At 48.7% G+C, this 17,469-nt stretch overlaps 2 protein-coding genes across 4 annotated transcripts; one reads left to right on the top strand and one right to left on the bottom strand.

The window, feature by feature from the left end:
- The first annotated feature begins 19 nt into the window (after positions 1 to 19).
- GLB1L (galactosidase beta 1 like) lies at positions 20 to 10,555 on the top strand. 3 transcript variants are annotated; one of them, XM_082466590.1, is made up of 17 exons: positions 22 to 200; positions 1,575 to 1,701; positions 1,883 to 2,049; positions 2,305 to 2,455; positions 2,953 to 3,013; positions 6,798 to 6,892; positions 6,991 to 7,165; positions 7,254 to 7,312; positions 7,416 to 7,537; positions 7,647 to 7,687; positions 7,885 to 8,003; positions 8,322 to 8,396; positions 8,516 to 8,605; positions 8,736 to 8,849; positions 9,138 to 9,269; positions 9,747 to 9,962; positions 10,127 to 10,555. In XM_082466590.1, the coding sequence occupies exons 2-17, from the start codon at positions 1,633 to 1,635 to the stop codon at positions 10,388 to 10,390; spliced, it is 1,950 nt and encodes a 649-aa protein (XP_082322716.1). In that variant the 5' UTR covers positions 22 to 200; positions 1,575 to 1,632; the 3' UTR covers positions 10,391 to 10,555. The 3 variants fall into 3 exon arrangements, with proteins under 3 accessions (XP_082322718.1, XP_082322716.1, XP_082322717.1); XM_082466591.1 differs by having other exon boundaries at positions 1,563 to 1,701; XM_082466592.1 differs by lacking the exon at positions 8,736 to 8,849 and having other exon boundaries at positions 20 to 200.
- Positions 10,486 to 17,458, bottom strand: ANKZF1 (ankyrin repeat and zinc finger peptidyl tRNA hydrolase 1). The gene is given in 19 exon segments (XM_082466653.1): positions 10,486 to 10,822; positions 10,826 to 10,832; positions 11,060 to 11,145; positions 11,274 to 11,279; positions 11,283 to 11,426; positions 11,558 to 11,706; positions 11,812 to 11,943; positions 11,946 to 12,066; positions 12,070 to 12,242; positions 12,923 to 13,069; positions 13,262 to 13,490; positions 14,106 to 14,250; positions 14,344 to 14,353; positions 14,356 to 14,455; positions 14,851 to 15,044; positions 15,166 to 15,268; positions 15,490 to 15,497; positions 15,500 to 15,601; positions 16,837 to 17,458. Coding segments are annotated over 19 exon segments (2,115 nt in total). The 5' UTR covers positions 16,985 to 17,458; the 3' UTR covers positions 10,486 to 10,711.
- Between the last annotated feature and the right edge of the window lie 11 nt (positions 17,459 to 17,469).

Below are 17,469 nucleotides of genomic sequence, written 5' to 3'. Positions count from 1 at the left end.
TGGGCACCCAGAAGATGTGGGGGCGTGGAGCTGAGAAGCCCGGGGCTGGCTAGGCCTGGGGGAGGACGGGTCCCAGGACCCGAGTGAGGGTTCCACACCTGGCCTTCAGTAGGGGTCAAGACGCAGGCACCTACGCCAAAGGGGAGCAAAGCCGGGCTCGGCCCGAGGCCCTCCAGGACCTCCATCTCCCAATGCCAGAGGTAGGAGGCGTCATACCTCCCGCGCACTGGGTAGCCAACTACGGTCCAGCCCGAGGTGGATGCTGAGAGGCGCGGGTGCTGGCGGCCTGGACCCCTGGAGCTCTGATCAGTACAACCTTGAGGGCTCTGGCCTGTATCCCATTACCGTAGTCTCAGTGGTTAAGAGCTCAGGCTCTTGACAGACCAGGGTCTGAATCCTGTCTTAATAGCCTATTAGCTGTGTGACCTGGACAAGTTACTTAACCTCTGGGAGGCTCACTTTCCCTCACTGTAAGATAGGTATAATAGTACCTAAGGTTAAGTGCATGAACTGTGAGGCCAGACTGCCTTGTTGAAATCCCAGCTCTACTAAACTAGTTGTGTGACCTTTAACAGGCTACTTAATATTTGTATCCTTCAATCTCCTCATCAGTAAAATGGGAATGATAATCATCTGCCTCATGGAGTTGTTTGAAGATTAAATGAGAGGTAAAGTGCTTAGCACAGTATTTGACACATAGCCCTCAGCAGTGTCAATAAGCAGAAATTAATAATAATAATAATATTATCCTGGTCCTCACATCCCAGGCTTGGGACTGTGAAGGCAGGAGTAATGGAAATTCACAAATTCCCAAGCCTTGGAACCAAGCAGTTGTCCTTGACGTCTCTTGCCTAAGCAGGCAGGGATAAATTGGAAAGGGGTGCACATCCAAAGAAAAGAGGATGGCCTAGATGGTCTCTTTTGTTGAAGCAGGACAGGACTCTCTAGGAAAAAGATCCCTCTTGTAATCTGGTCCCCCCCACACACACCCCCTTTCCTCTGGTTTCCCTTGGTTCTGAACCTGTTTCTGACATTCATCTAGATTTAACCTGCTATGTGCCGGGCCCTGTGATAGAAGCAGAGGATTCAGGATGGATAAGACTCTCCCCACCCTCAGGGGGCTCAGTGTAGTAGAGCACTGCTTCTCAATCTTTATTTATTTGGCTGCGCTGGTCTTAGTTGTGGCATATGGGCTCTTAGTTGTGGCATGTGGGCTCTTAGTTGTGGCATGTGGGATCTAGTGCATTGGGAGCACAGAGTCTTACCCACTGGACCACCAGGGAAATCCCAGCTTCTCAATCTTGAGTTTGCTTAGGAGCACCTGGAAAACTTGTCAAACTACAAAATCTGATTCTATAGGTTTGAGGTAGGATCTGAGACTCTGCATTTCTAACAAGCTCCCAGGTGAGGCTGGTGAAGCTGGCTCATGAACTGCACTTTGAGTAGCAAAATGTAGAGGATTTTACAAACTAGTAGAGTAGCGGGTAGCTGCAGGCTGTAGACAAAGTCCAGACTAATTCGCCTGGCGACTTGAGGTGGTCTCCGCCCACTTGCTCGCTGAGGTTCCCTCCCAGGAATCCGCCACGTGACGGTCGGACCACCGTCTCTGACTAGAAGAGCCCCGAAAGCGCCATGGCTCCCAAGAAGCTGCTCTGCCTTCCCTCCCTGCTGCTGCCACTCCTGACGCTGCTGCTGCCCCAGGTAGGATGAGAGTATCGAACCAGCCGGCTGGGTGCGGGGAGACGGGATCAGATCTGGCGGAGGAGAGAACGAAAGTGAAAACAACAGAATGCTGGGAAGGGCTAGTTCCATCTCCTCTGCTCTTTGCAGACGCTGACCCCCGACTCCAGATCACAGCTGAGCACCGTCTCTCCCCTTGCAGGCAGACACTCGGTCGTTTGTAGTGGATCCGGATCACGACAGATTCCTCCTGGATGGGGCCCCGTTCCGCTACGTGTCTGGCAGCCTGCACTACTTTCGGGTACCGCGGGTGCTTTGGGCAGACCGGCTTTTCAAGATGCGAATGAGTGGCCTCAACGCCGTACAGTTGTAAGAAGTGCTCCCGAGAGCCATGGAAGGGTGGGATTTACCCTTCCTACCACCCCCTTAAGAAGGGGATCAGGACAGGAAGACCGGCTGCGTATGAGAGGGGTTCTAGCTCCAGGGCGTCCCAGACAAGGGTGGGAAAGGGTGGGCCAGGACCTCCTTTCAACAGCTTCCTGGAGATTCCCTGCAAGGCCTGAGCCCATAGGCCTCCCCGGCATCTCCCTGCCTTGGGCCCTTGTTAACCTCTTCCTTTCTCAGTTATGTGCCCTGGAACTACCACGAGCCGGAGCCGGGGGTCTATAAATTTAATGGCAGCCGTGACCTCTTTGCATTTCTGAAAGAGGCAACTTTAGCGAACCTGTTGGTCATACTGAGACCAGGACCTTACATCTGTGCAGAGTGGGAGATGGTGAGTTAGTTGGAGAATGGATAGAAGCAAAGCCTCCCAAGTGCAGTTCCCAGACTACTCGCATCTGCCCCCACTCTAGGGCCACTTCCATCACTATACTCAACTTCCTCCCTTCTTATCTCCCCTACTCCACTCCCAGACAACAAAGCCCAGTCACTTCTTTTTTTTTTTTTTTTTTGGCTGCATTGGGTCTTTGTTGCTGCACGGGCTTTCTCTAGTTGCAGTGAGTGGGGCTACATTTCTTTGTGGTGTGCGGCCTTCTCATTGAAATGGCTTGTCTTGTTGTGGAGCACGGGCTCTAGGCGCGCAGGCTTCAGTAGTTGTGGCATGTGGGCTCAGTAGTTGTGGTGCACGGGCTTAGTTGCTCTTCAGCATGTGGGATCTTCCCGGACCAGGGCTCGAACCCATGTCACCTGCATTGGCAGGCGGATTCTTAACCACTGTGCCACCAGGGAAGTCCCCCACTCACTTCTCTGTTTTCTTTATGTTTGTCTCAGGGGGGTCTCCCAGCCTGGTTGCTTCGAAAACCTAAAATTCATCTGAGAACCTCAGATCCAGGTGAGTTGAGAAAAAAAGACTTGACACAGAAAAAAGCAAAGGACAACAACAAAATGGGTCATTTGAGTGCCCAAAACAGAGATCATTCATTCAAATATTTACTGTTTTCATCATGCCCAGCAGAATGCTAGAAACTGGGGGACCAGACAGGCCCAGTCTGGGAGAAACATTAATTTTAAAAAAACCCAAACTTATAAGATTATTTAAAAATACTACACAAGAAAATAGACAAGGAGTTGAGATAGTGAATAACAGGGCCTCTTTTAGGTAGGAAGGCCAGAAAAGGCTTTCCTGAGAAGATGACATTTCAGTTACTCTAGGGAAGGGAAAGCACCGGTCATATGAAGAGTGAGGTAAGAACGACCAGGTAGAGGAAATGATGTATTTTTTTTTAATTAATTAATACATTTATTTTTGGCCGCGCCTCAGGACTTGTAGGATCTTAGTTCCCAGACCGGGGATTGAATGGGCCCTCAGCAGTGAAAGTGCGAAGTCCTAACCACTGGACCGCCAGGGAGTTCCCGGATATGGTGTCTTTTAAGGCCCAGAGATAGGAAAGAACATGGCATGGTTGAGGCCAGCATGGCTGGAGCACAGTGGGTAAGGGAGAGTAGTATGACAAGAAATTGTAGATAGACAGGGACTGTTAATGCAGGATCTTACAGGCCACTGTAAGGGGTTTGCATTTTATTATAAGCACAGCAGAAAATCATTGAAAGAGTTTAACCAGAATTATCTGATTTGTTTTTAGATTACGTTAGCCTGGATGCGGAAAATGGATTGAGGGGAGCAAGGGTAGAGGTGGAGAAACTTAACTGGGAGACTATGATTGTAGCTCAGGAGAGAGATGATGGCTTCTGGACTGTGATAGTGGTGGAAATAGAAAGAAGAGGGCAGAACTGAGCTATAGGTTGGAGATAAAAATCACCAGGACTCTAGTGACAGATATTGATGAGAGGGGGAGGGGTGGGGGCAGTGTGGGTAGGATGAGGAAAGAAAGGAATCAAGTTTCTGGCCAGTCAAGATGGTGGTGCCATTTATTGACTTAGGGAAGATAGAGAAGACAAGGGGTGGCAAAAGAATAACTTTTGGGGAAGAAACAATGGTTCTGTTCTGGTCTTGTTAAATTTTTATCACTCAAGGGAGGATATTAAGTAAGCAATAGGATGTATGAATGTGGAGCTTAGGAGGAGGTCTGAGCTAGAGGTATAAATTTGGGAGTCATCGGTGTAAAGATGGCATTTAAATCCATGCGTACTGAGACATCACCTAGGGAAAGAGCGTGAGAAAGAAAAGATGAGATGCACAATATTTCAAGGCGTTTGGATTTCATTTCAGGTGCAAGTAGGAAGTCATTAGAGCAGGGAATAATTCTATCTGCTTTACACCTTTTAAAAAATTTACTGTTTTAAAAAGGTCAAAATTCCTTATATCTGCTGGGGACTCTCCAGGTGCTGTTTCACTTCTTAGGGTACTGGAGAGCTTTATGCCACTTATAGCATTTCCGAAACTCAACTATGAAATACATTTAAAATGATAAAGTATTGATGGAAAAACAACATGCAATCTCTGTTTTTCTCAAGAAAACCAGTGACCTCTTCATTGCTGAATCCATGGTGATGTCACAGATCTTATCCCCCTTGACCAGTCAGCAGCATTCAGCCCAGTTGATCACTTTGTCCTTTGAAATACTCTTCTATTTCCATGATACCACACTTATTTGGTCCCTGCCCCTCCCCCTACAATCTTTCCGACCACTCCTTCTCAGTCTCTTACCGATCCTTCTCCATTTCCCTTTCCACTAAATACTGGGGTGTGTCAGGGCTCAGTCCTTAGACACTTCTCTTTTCCATATATATTTACTCCCTTTATGATCTCATCGATTTGCATGGCTTTAAATTCCATCTGATAGCTAATGATTCTGAAATATATATCTCCAGTCAGGACCTTCCCTCGGCTTCCAAAAACATATATCCAACTGCCTACTTGACTTCTGCATTTGGAGGTCTAAAAGGCATACAGATACAACTAAGTTCCTTCCAAACCAGCTATTCATACACTCTCCCTGTCTCAGTTAATGGCAAGTCCATTTTCCAACTGATCGGGCTAAACACTGTGGTGGAATTTTTCACACCTGTCTTTCTCTCAGGCCCCTCATTCAGTCCATCAGAAAATCCTGTGAGCTTCACCCTCAAAATATATTGAATTCAATTACTTTTCATCGCCCCCATTGCCACCACCCTGGTCCAAACCACCTCTCTCAGCTGGATTACTTTAATACCTTCCTAACTGGTTTCCCTTTTTTGTCCCTCCCCCATGTAGTCTGTTCTTAATTCAGCAGTCAGTGTGATCCTCTTAAAATATAAGTTGAAATATATATTTTAGATCATGTCATTTCTCTGTCTAAACCTCTCCAATAGGTTCTCAACTCATTCAGAATACGAACCATGGATTCCTTAAAATGGTCTATTAGGTCCTACCTAATTGGCCCCGTCACCTCCCTGACATCCACTCTTCTCCCCATTGTTCATGCTGGCTTCTCTGCTGTTCCTGTCTTGAGGCCTTTGCAGGTGGTACTGCCACTGTCTTCCTGCAGAATGACCTCGCTGACGCCTTCCCTGGGCCACCCTCTAAAATTTAAGCTCCCTTCGCCCCACCATTTTATATCCTCCTTCCCTGCTTAATTTTTTCTCCTTGGCATTAACACACTACATATTTCACCTGATTATTTAATTCACTGCCTCCCTCACTGGAAGGGAAATTCCACAAGGACAGAGATCTTTGTCCATTTTGTTCCATTCTGTACCCCTAACAGCTAGACACTGCTTAGTGCATAGTGAGCTCCCGTAAACACCTGTTGAATGAGAGTTAATGTATGCTTGGATTAAAGGAGGCAAAGCAACCTGGGCCTCCTTTATACAGAACACAAAACGTAAAGGAATTAAATGTTTTAAGAGTATAAAATTACCCTCTAAAATATCTTTCGTTGACTCCACCTTTGAGAGTCCGCTATCTGCTAAGCATTGTCCTCAATGACAGGGATGCAGCAAATGAACCTGACAGACAAGGTTCCTGCTCACTCGTGGGGGAGACCAACAGGAAACAATTACAGAAATAAATGCTTAATTATAATTTGTTAAGCACTCGAAAGGGAAGTAGGAGGTGATGTGAGAGTGTGTAACAGGGGGAATCTACCCTCATCTAGGATATCAGAGGTTTTCCTGGGGAAGTGAAATTTAAGACCTGAAGCCTGAGTTGGAGTTGCTTAGGTAAGGAGGCAGAGGTCGTGCATGAGTCTTCTGAGGGTGAGTCAACAGAAATCACCAATAGGAGTTGAGAATTTAAGGCATGATACCTAATCTAATGATCTTCCATTTGATGACTTAAATCTCCTGGACTGTCAGTTACATCAGGGTGCAGGTCAGATATTCTACACTTTTGTAAACTCCCATGCTACTTCATAGCAATCTCAAGTATATATGATTACATAATAACAGCTCCATGTGATGTGTTTTAACATTTTTCTTACATTTAAAAAATGAATTTACAAGAAATACTGCTTTGTTTCCTATGCTCAAATTTCATTGCCATGCAACTATACAAGTGCTTAGGGTTCAGAGATTCTTCCGACAAGTCACTGCTTCCCAGACACAGCTGTGGACAAGTGGGATGCAAAGTGCAGCCCAGAGTTCAGGCAGCACTGAAGTTGCTAGCACTGATGCTAGGGGTGGGGGCTGCAGAGGTGGTGGTGCCCTGATGAGCAGAGCACTGCCCCTTCCTTTAGACTTCCTTGCCGCAGTGGACTCCTGGTTCAAGGTCTTGCTGCCCAAGATACATCCATGGCTCTACCACAATGGGGGCAACATCATTAGCATTCAGGTACAAGTGGAAAGTTGACTGGGCTAGGGGAAGGAGGTGCCGGTGTCCTTAATTTCTCCACCTCATAGCTGATCTCCACTTTTCCTTTCCCCTGGCAGGTGGAGAATGAATACGGTAGCTACAGGGCCTGCGACATGAGCTACATGAGACACCTGGCTGGGCTCTTCCGTGCACTGCTTGGAGACAAGATCTTGCTCTTCACCACAGATGGCCCTGAAGGCCTCAAATGTGGCTCCCTCCAGGGACTCTATACCACTATAGATTTTGGCCCAGGTGTCCTGAGCAGGGGTTCGGAGTGAAGTCTGGGGAAGGGGCACCCGTTCCACGTTGCTTATCTTTCACCTTTGCCTCCTTTCTGCAGCTGACAACATGACCAAAATCTTTGCCCTGCTTCGGAAGTATGAACCCCGCGGGCCATTGGTGAGGAGCCAGAGGGGAGGGCAATCAAAGCAGGTGTCAGTGTGGGAAATGGGTTGAGCTCGGTTCCCATCTGGCTCACAGCTCCTTTCACTTCACGCTGTAGGTGAACTCTGAGTACTACACAGGCTGGCTGGATTACTGGGGCCAGAATCACTCCACACGCTCCGTACCAGCTGTAACCAAAGGACTAGAGAACATGCTAAAGTTGGGAGCCAGTGTGAACATGTAACTGGAGACACCGGGGCCAGCATGAATCTGTAACTGGGTGCTGGGGATGAAGGTTAAGATTCAGTGGGTCAGCTTTTACCTTTCCCCCTGCTCTCCCCCACTTTAGGTACATGTACCATGGAGGCACCAACTTTGGATACTGGAATGGTGAGTCCAGATGGTCCCTGGGGTGGCAGCAGGGAGGCAGCAAGGAATTAGAATCTGCGGGCTGCACAGATTAGGATTCTAGAAGCTGGATATGGCCACTGCTGCCCCTTCTGATAGCAAAATGCTCTGCATGCATTTCTTTGCTTAGTGCCTATCACCTGAAAGATATATTGAATTAATTAAATTGGTTTGACCAGGTGCTGATGAGAAGGGACGCTTTCTTCCAATTACTACCAGCTACGACTACGATGCACCCATATCTGAAGCAGGGGACCCCACACCTAAGCTTTTTGCTATTCGAAATGTCATCAGCAAGGTGCCCTACCACTTCATTAAGCGCCAAAGGCTTTTATTAACTTGGGGGGAGGGAGTACCCAAATTGTTTGTAAAGGGATCCCATAATCAGTGGCTGTTGTCTGGGCCAGAGAGCCCTCTGAGCACCCTATGGCAGCATTTCTCACCCACCCAAATGGGATTCCCTGGGGAGATACACACAAATATGTGTAAAATTACAGACTCTTCATGACCCCTGAAGCCCTTCCCTGGACCCCCAGTTAAGAATCCTGCACTAGGGTCTTGGAATAGGGGTTCTTTGTGTGGTTTTCCTATGGCTCCTGAGAGAATTTGGGCTCAGTTCCAGGAAGTTCCCTTGGGACCTTTACCTCCCCCCAGCCCCAAGATGACGCTTGGACCTTTGAGCCTACACCTGGTAAGCTTCTCCCCATTACTCTCTAATTCTACCCCTTTATTCTCTAAATAGCCCAGCCTGTCCTACCCTCTATTCTGAAAGTTCTCTCATATTCTGATACTTTCCCCTTATTCTAATAGGATGGGAATTTGCTGGCTTTCCTAGACTTCCTATGCCCCCAAGGGCCCATCCATTCAATCCTGCCAATGACCTTTGAGGCTGTCAACCAGGTAAAGCATAATCCCCCATCCGGTTGGTATGGCAACAGCTATACCAAGGGTTCCCTCAGCTATGCATCTTCCCCACAGTATCCTTTCTTATCTCTCAGCACAGCTTATAAACTTATTCTTACACACCCAGGACCATGGGTATATGTTGTACCGGACCTATCTGACCCATACTGTTTCTGAGCCAACACAATTCTGGGTGCCAAACAATGGAGTCCATGACCGTGCCTACGTGATGGTGGATGGGGTGAGAACCTAATACCAGGCTATCTCTGAGCCCATTTCCTCTCCTCCCCAGCACACTTTAGTCTTAACTTTCCCATATCTACCTTTTCCCACTGCCTGCTCACATTTGAGGGGATAAGCTGGGATGAGGAAGAGTTTGACTAAGGATAAGGTTCCATTATGAATGGATAAGTGACCGAAGGGCTACATTCTCTTTGCCCTCTAAATCAGTGTCCTAATGTGGCTTCCTGTGTGGTGGCCACAGGCTAGATGCTGAGCTCCTCCCTTTCACAGATACTCTTATCCACAGGTGTTTCAGGGTGTTTTGGACCGAAACATGAAACGCAACCTATTTTTGACGGGGAAAAAGGGGGCCAAACTGGATGTCTTGCTGGAGAACATGGGGAGGCTCAGTTTCGGGTCTAACAGCAGTGACTTCAAGGTGAGCTAGCTACGCCCACTCCCTTGCCCCCATACTCTTTTTTATAATTTCATTTTTAAAATTAATTAATTAATTAATTATTTGGCTGCGCCAGGCCTTACTTGCTGCATGTGGGATCTTCGTTGCGACACGCGCGATCTTTTTTAGTTGCAGCATGCAGAATCTTTAGTTGTGGCATGCAGGATCTAGTTCCCTGACCAGGGATTGAACCCAGGCCCCCTGCACTGGGAGCGCAGAGTCTTAACCACTGGACCACCAGGGAATTCCCACCCCCCAATATTCTTATTGACCGAACTCCCTTGGAAAGATAGGGGCCTAATGGAAGATAAACAAGAGCTATGTCCTTAGGGCTTAGGCAGCAAAGTAGCAGCTTGTGGGGATCTGGACATGGCCACTAGTTGCATCCCAGGGCTTGAGTAGGGATAGGTTGGCCTTAGAACTTAGAGAATGATGAATTTTCATTTGCCTTCTTCACAGGGCCTACTGGAGCCACCAGTTCTGGGGCAAACAGTCCTTACCCAGTGGCTGATGTTCCCTCTGAAAGTTGATAATCTTGTAAAGTGGTGGTTTCCCAACCAGTTGCTGAAAAGCTCACATCCTCAAACTCCCTCTGGCCCCACCTTCTACTCTACAACCTTCCCAATTTTAGGCTCAGGCGGGGACACATTTCTCTTTCTACCTGGATGGACCAAGGTATTGCTGATGGTGAGGGTGGGGCTGGGGAGTAGGGTGCTAAGAGAGGAAAATCATGGAAGGAGGGAGAGCAGAAATTATTCCTCTGATTAGAAACCTCAAAGGGGATAATTCTACCCCTTTGAGAGCTGATCCTTTATATCCCTCTCCTTCCTCCTCCCCAGGGCCAAGTCTGGATCAATGGGTTTAACTTGGGCCGCTACTGGACAAAGAGGGGGCCACAACAGACCCTCTACGTGCCAAGACCCCTGCTGTTTCCGAGGGGAGCCCTCAACAAAATCACGTTGCTGGAGCTAGAAAATGTGCCTCTTCAGCCCCAAATCCAATTCCTGGATAGGCCTATCCTCAATAGCACTATGCATAAGACATACATCTATTCCCTCTCAGCTGAAAGTGCCTCTGAACCGATGGAGTTAAGTGGGCACTGAAAGAAAGGTAACCCTTGGACCTGGGACATGGAGTGGGCAGGATGCCTTGGTGCTAGCCATGGTGACCATAAGGAAACAAAGGCCACAGGTCTGAATGTAAGTACAAGTGCAGTTTCCTTGCCAAACTTTATTGTGATTAAAATTCCAGAGACAGTACCAGCTCCACACACCTCTATGGCCCTGTCTTTGCCCTGGTTCCTGAATGTCCCTCACCCCAGTCTTCCAAATACTCTCTGGTTTCGTGGGGAAGAAGAAACCTAGGGCCAGTGTGTATGTGCCCTCTCAGAGCCTAGAGTTGGCCCCAGGTGGAGCTGTAAGAGATCAGGAAGAGGGCTTCCCAGCCCGACAGCGATGATCCTGGAGGCAGCGTGTGGAGCGGAAAGAAAAAGTAGTGAAAGGGAATATGAGGCCTTGGAGGGATGTCCCACAGCTTCAGCGGCGTCTGAACAAGAGGAAGAAAAATGGCTGGAGAGGTATCCCAGAAACTTTCTAATCCAAGCCTTCCCTATCCCTCCTCCTGCCACTTCTGTTTTTATTCCAAAGGTTCCCAGAGTGTCTCAAATCCCCTCAACAACCTTTCTGAACACTGAGCGGGCACGCATTCTACTTGTCCAGAATGGCCTCTAACTCATCACAACCTACCCACTCACGCCCACCCCCTCTACGTACCGAACGTTGATGATGGCAGGGTCGGGGACCTGAGGGGTAGGGGCTCCCAACTGGGCAGCCAGTCGGCGCTCTGCAGCCAGAGCTCCCTGAGGGGAAGAGACGTTGTGTTAAGGACAAGGCCCCAGTGGTGCAGAGGGTACCCAAGAAGTGATGCTGCACACTGATCAGACCTCTAAGGAGGTGTTGCTGGGGAAGAAAGAACCTCCAGCCTCACCTTCCCTCAGTCGCTGAGCGCAGCAAATCTCCGCTGCTCTTCCTGCTCCCGCTTCTGCGCCTGCCGCTCCTCCCACTGCCGCCGGGCTGCCTTCTGCTCCCTTTTCCGAATGGCCTGCTGCGCCTCCATTTCCGCCGTCAGTGGCCCTGGCACCTGGAGGATTTCCGGGAAGGTATAAGGTAAGACCTATACAAACTATCGTTGGTAAAACTGTAAGAAAACAGAAAAGATCTAGCCAGCATCTCTGATGCCTTCCCACTCTGCTGCTTCCTCTTCCAGCTGACCTGAGCTTTGCTGTAATCATAAGCATCTGGATTCTTCTCCATGAACCTCCGGAACTCATTACGTGTTGATCTGTCAGCTGCAACTGTGTACGGTGGCTGGGTCCGGGAGTCCCTAGGTGCGAAAACCCAAAAAATGAGTTGAACATCACCTGCCTCCTGTTCCTCCCAACATCACCCAAGCAGACCAGGGGAAATACTGCCAAGTAGCTGGTGCCAAGATCATCGTCAGGAGGGGTCGGCACGAGGGCCCTTACTTACTGAGTCTCTCCCAGCTGTGGCAGCTGCGTGCAGGAGGGTGAAGCCACCAGAGCCCAAGGGGGCACTGAGCAGAGACAGAACTCCAGGGTCCACGGGGCTGGCAGCTAGCCGGAGCGTCAGCATCCCCCATCTCCAGCTCGGCAAGCAGCCAAAAGCACATCCCAGAGCTCTGGCTGACCAGGGGACTTGGCCTCATCTGGGAAAGGCCCCAAAGGGGCTGACTCTGAAAAGGCCTCATCTTCTTGAGGTTGCTAGGAAAGAGTCATTTGCGCCCCAGCCTCCAGGTCTTGGTTTCTCTCCCTCTTATTCCTTTTTCTCCTCCTCTGCTTGGGCAATACCTCAAATTCACGAAGATCCAGCGTCCCCAGTATCACCTCTGCTAGCTCCAACTCTACCTGGGAGCCATCCTCTCCCTCTGACTCTGAACCTAGGGAAAAATCTGCTATGTTAGATCCATCTAAGGAATAAGCAGAGGGTAGAAGGTTGTGGGCTGCCCCAGATGCATAAGAATGTACATAGAGAGATAATCCAGATCACTTGAAATAAAATTGTTTGTATTTTGTCACCCAAGATAAAGTAGCCCATCAAGAGCTGAAGCCATTAGTATCACATGCAGAAATGAGGCTCGCAGCCCAGACAAGGACAGGCCCAGAAGAAGCTATGCAGGGACAAGAGTCCCTGGACACTCCCAGAACAGCCTTAGGGTGGTGCCCAACAGAGGAAAGCGCGAGCAGGGACAGCCATGCAGGCCAGCGGTCTGCAGCGAGGCAAGCAGCCCTTAGCCCAAACCAGAGCGTCCAAGAAGACAGGTAAATTATGTAAGATCCACACAACACACATTCAAGCATCGACTTCATGCTAAGGCTTTTCAAAGTACTAGGGATACATCAATGAACAAAAGAGATGATAGATTTGGAAAAGTCAGAAAACGTGTAATTGCTACCACATACCCCACACTATAAACAGACCTGTGTGAGTGTGTGTGTAGTATGTAAGGGTTTACCTATAAATAGGGAAGTGAATAAGTTATGACAGTAGGGGATTTGCTACTGCAGTTCTAGGACAGACCCCGAGAGAGATCTGACAATTGCCAGATGGTGCTCAAACCCTGTTTGGGAGCTTCCTCATTCCGCCTGAGTGCTTCATTTTCATCACTGCAAACCTTTCTTTCTTCCTCAATGGCCTTCCTTTCTCTCATTGTCTTCCAGTGTGTCTGAGGTAAATCCAACCTGACTGTCTCCCGGGTGTCTTCGCCTGCCATAAAACAAAAGATGGTTCTCAAATTTAGCTGAGGAGAAGACAGCCCAGGTTTCTCTCAATGAAGATGCCATCGGACTGCAGTACGAGGGCTAGAAAATCATCTGGATGCACAAATGAGAAGCCGAGGCTTGGGCTGGGAGGTACGGGAAGGTCTAGGGAGTCTGGGGATCTGGACAGAAGGCTCACCATGGACATGCAAGGTGGTCAGCTTATGGAGCACACGCTGTAGCTCTTGGAAGGTGGGTCTGCAGGTAGCGAGGGGGATATCCCAAAGTCGGGGATCCCCACGTTGCAGGGGAGCCTCACGGCCTCCAAAGAACAAGGACCGGCCAGAGTGGGGTGCACGCATCAGTATCGTCCCAGCCTTCTCCAGCACCTTAGCCCAGTCTGGCCCTGCCAGCAGGTCACGAACATCCTAGAGAAGAAAGTAACTCAGCCCTGCATCTCTTCACTTGCTACTTTTAAATCTCCAACCAAAAAATGACCCACAGATCACGTGTAGGGAGTGGGAGGTAGAAGATAATGGAGGGGGCTTCCCTGGTGGCACAGTGGTTAAGAATCCGCTTGCCAATGCAGGGGACACGGGTTCGAGCCCTGGTCCGGGAAGATCCCACATGCTGTGGAGCAACTAAGCCCGTGCACCACAACTACTGAGGCTGCACTCTAGAGCCCTCGTGCCACAACTACTGAAGCCCATATGCCTAGAGCCCGTGTTCTGAAACAAGAGAAGCCACCGCAATGAGAAGCCCGCATACCGCAACGAAGAGTAGCCCCCACTCGCCGCAACTAGAGAAAGCCCGTGTGCAGCAATGAAGACCCAATGCAGCCAAAAAGAAAGAAAGAAAGAAGATAATGGAGGGAGAATGACAGGACTAAGACTCCTGGGCATTCACCCCATTCTACCTTCATCTACCCAAAAATAACCAAGACAGAGGATACAGGAACCAGCCTCCCTACTGTAACATTTAATCAGTTGAGAGGGAAAAGTGTGGATTAGAGGAGCACCGGATCTGGACACTTAACTCACCTAATATAGCACGGCTTCACTGTAGCGCCTCAGGTTGGCTCCAGCAGAGTGGGAAGCCGCACCCCGGGCATCCTGAAGCCCCTGGGCTGTGCCCCACTTGGCCTGCACTGTGTAGCGGTGAAAGGTTTTGTGTGTCAACACTTCTTGTCTGTAGACAGCACAGACTCAGTACTGGAAACCAGCTGGTACTCCCAGGCTACCAGGATCCATTCCATCCTTACCCCATGCAGCACCCTCTCACCCTTGAAAACAGCACCAGCAAAGTTCCCAGCGGCAGCCACGAGCACCACGCAGTCCCTGGGACCTCCACTTTGCAGGTTCTGTAGCAGCAGTTCTGCTTCTTCTGGGGGCACCTGGATGATGGAGGAGCAGCACAAACATATCTGTGGCACTTACTGACAGCAAGAAATAAGTGCCAATGCTAAGTGCTTCACATGCATCATCTCTTTTAATACAACTTATTTGTCTCCATTTTACAAATAAGAAAATTTGAGGCTTGTGGAGGTAGTCAAGATCAAGTGGTAGAACCACAATTCAAACCTAGATTGGTCTATTTCCAAACTTAATTCCATTACACTTGACCCTTCTAAGATTCAAGCCAGTTCAATCCAAGACTGTGCTGTCAAGTGTGATACCCACTCCCAACAGGAAGGAAGGAAAGAAGTGAGACATGGACTGTGCTGAGGGAAAATCTAGGCTGAGTGTACAGAAGGCTGGAGTTGACCACACAACCTGTGCTGGCACTTGCCTGGCGAGGGCCTAGGACACAGCAGTAGGCATAAAGAAACTGGCCCTGGGCATTCTGGAAAAGAACACGATGGGGGTGGAAGCCTCGGGGTCGGTTAGGCTTCTCAAACTCAGCCCTCTCCTCATCCAGTATCTGCAAGTCCTCCTCACTGGCTAAGTCCGAGTCTTCTGATCCTGAGATGCTGGAAAGATCTCCTCAGAACATGAGATAACGCAAGTTTGGTGCCCCATCTTTGACCTTTCCTCAAGCTCCTAAACTAGGGTCTTTCTCCACCCCCATGACCTATCCCCACACAGGTCTCCCAACAGTCATCACCTGTGGAGCTCTGCTTTTCAAAGTCCAGGGCAGACAGGAGAGGCTTGTCCTTGAGATGCTGCTTTAGGTTAAACTGATGCCAGTCAAGCTTATAATGTTCTCTCTAGTAGGAGGCAAAGAAGGAAACACAGTGTGGAAGCATGCCCCAGCCTGGCCTTTTATGGTATCCAAGACCTCTAACAGAACTCCAGGAAGTATGACCAGGTAACACTAACTTTCTTAGTTAAAACATGGAACTTTATTAATTAAAGACAAATGTCTACCTCTCCCCACCCACCATTACACCTTTGCTTCCACCATTTAGCTCTGTACCTGGTCTTTTACCTGTTCTGGTGGTTCTGGAAGGTCTGGTCACAGGTTGAACAAAACAACTTCTCTGAAATATCCAGAGGACCCTGGAGTGGTTTTCTTTCTGGGCTTATTCTCTCCCCTGAACCTAAATAAGGGGAGGGTAAACAGAGGTAGAAAAGGAGCCCAAATCCACAGTATCTAGGATTACATTCAGTGTCTGATATACAAAGCAGAGGAGGATACAAAAGAAAGAGATGGCATGTCCTTGCCTTCAAGAAATTTACAATCTGGGCTTCCCTGGTGGCACAGTGGTTGAGAATCTGCCTGCCAATGCAGGGGACATGGGTTCGAGCCCTGGTCTGGGAAGATCCCACATGCCGCGGAGCGGCTGGGCCCGTGAGCCACAATTACTGAGCCTGCGCGTCTGGAGCCCGTGCTCCACAACAAGAGAGGCCGCGATAGAGGCCCGCGCACCGCGATGAAGAGTGGCCCCCGCTTGCCACAACTAGAGAAAGCCCTCGCACAGAAACGAAGATCCAACACAGCCATAAATAAATAAATAAAAATTAAAAAAAAAAAAGACAAGTACCTGGATTAAAAAAAAAAAAAAGAAATTTACAATCTAGTAATAATGAAACGAATAGCACAGCAATCACTTTATACAATAAATATGCTTCTGAAAAGATGTACGTAAAATGAATATAAATCAAACATTGTATGTAAATTAACCAAAGGGATTTTTTTGAGAAATCCTAGAAAATGATTTCTGGTAAGGTTAAAATTCTTTTTAACTGTGAAAAAATCACTTCCCAAGTGCCACTTTTTTAGCTTGTATTTCCAATTACAGTGTGCAGTTTGTTTTTTAAAAAGGTACAAGAGAAACAGCCAAACTAAAGCTGTATGAAACCAAGAGTAAGTTGTTTTATATTCAGCAAGAAGGAATGATTTGATTGGAATAGTTAAATTTGGACTATGTCAAGGAATTTTGAAGTGTTTTTGCAGGCAGTGGTGGTAATGTGATGAGGCATAAACAATGGCAAGAGATTTGTTTGGAGACAATTCAGGAGCCTGTTCTAGAAATCCAGAGATCGAGTGAATTTTTTTTTTTGACCAAAATATAGACTTTAATTTTACACGTACAAATGTTGCCTTAAATTCATAACAGTTAAGAAACATATACACAAACTTCAGCTTAAATGTAAAAGTAAAAAACAAACACTCTGCAGTTGGGGATTGATAAATTTTATCCAGTAGAAGGAGATGTCAACAAGGGCTCCTAAGCTGGGAAACACCAATAAGAATGTGTTCCCTGAAGGAGCAATAAGCTCTAAGGAGCCCTGTCACGTCCCTCACGGGTCCACCCCAAACCTTCCCAGATACCTGGAAACGAAGTCTGCAGAGCCTGGGCCAGAGCCTCCCCGGGAGCGTGGCTCACCAGGCGCAGGCCCTGAAGGACCGGAGTATCCGCCTTGAGGTCAAACAGGGAGACCGACACAGACGCCTGGGCTGCAGCTGGAGCCGGCGACATGGCTGAGCAGAAAGGCGGTTAAGAAACAGAGCTCCCCAAAGCAAGATCCTATGCCGCGTCTCCCGCCAGCATGACTTGGTCTCCCCCACGCCGCAAGGCACCACGGCCCTCACCCTGGTGCCAGGGGTTAATACGTGACCCCAGCCCGCTTTCTCACACCACCCAGTCTCGGACCACACAAGAGTGAAATGGGGGCGCATTCAGCAACCAAATCCAGTCCAACAGAATTAAAATCACTGAGGTTCCTTAACCAATCGCTCCTCATTACCCGTGCAACCACCTCCAGCAGTGACTAAACCGCGTGAACTCGTCCCCGCCCTCAGAAGCTGCCGCAAAGGTCCCGGGAAGCGGAGTGACACAGCCGTCTACAGTTCGAAGCACGGATTTCTACAAAAGCACAACAATCTCGTCACTACGGGGCAGCGAAGAGGACAAAAGGCATCGCCCGCACCTGAACCCCGCCCCACGTAGAGCGCACAATTGGT

Source organism: Balaenoptera physalus, assembly GCF_965194825.1.
Source record: "Balaenoptera physalus genome assembly, chromosome: 6".
Classification (NCBI taxonomy): domain Eukaryota; kingdom Metazoa; phylum Chordata; class Mammalia; order Artiodactyla; family Balaenopteridae; genus Balaenoptera; species Balaenoptera physalus.
Note: the sequence above shows the minus strand (reverse complement) of the source record. Positions and strands in the feature narration are given on the sequence as shown.

Bases quoted from the DNA above. Each gene is read 5' to 3' on its own strand.
- GLB1L (XM_082466590.1), top strand. From the start codon at position 1,633: ATGGCTCCCAAGAAGCTGCTCTGCCTTCCCTCCCTGCTGCTGCCACTC. The intron at 2,050-2,304 runs GTAAGAAGTGCT...TTCCTTTCTCAG, and splicing joins GGCCTCAACGCCGTACAGTT to TTATGTGCCCTGGAACTACC. The intron at 7,538-7,646 runs GTAACTGGAGAC...CCCCCACTTTAG, and splicing joins TTGGGAGCCAGTGTGAACAT to GTACATGTACCATGGAGGCA.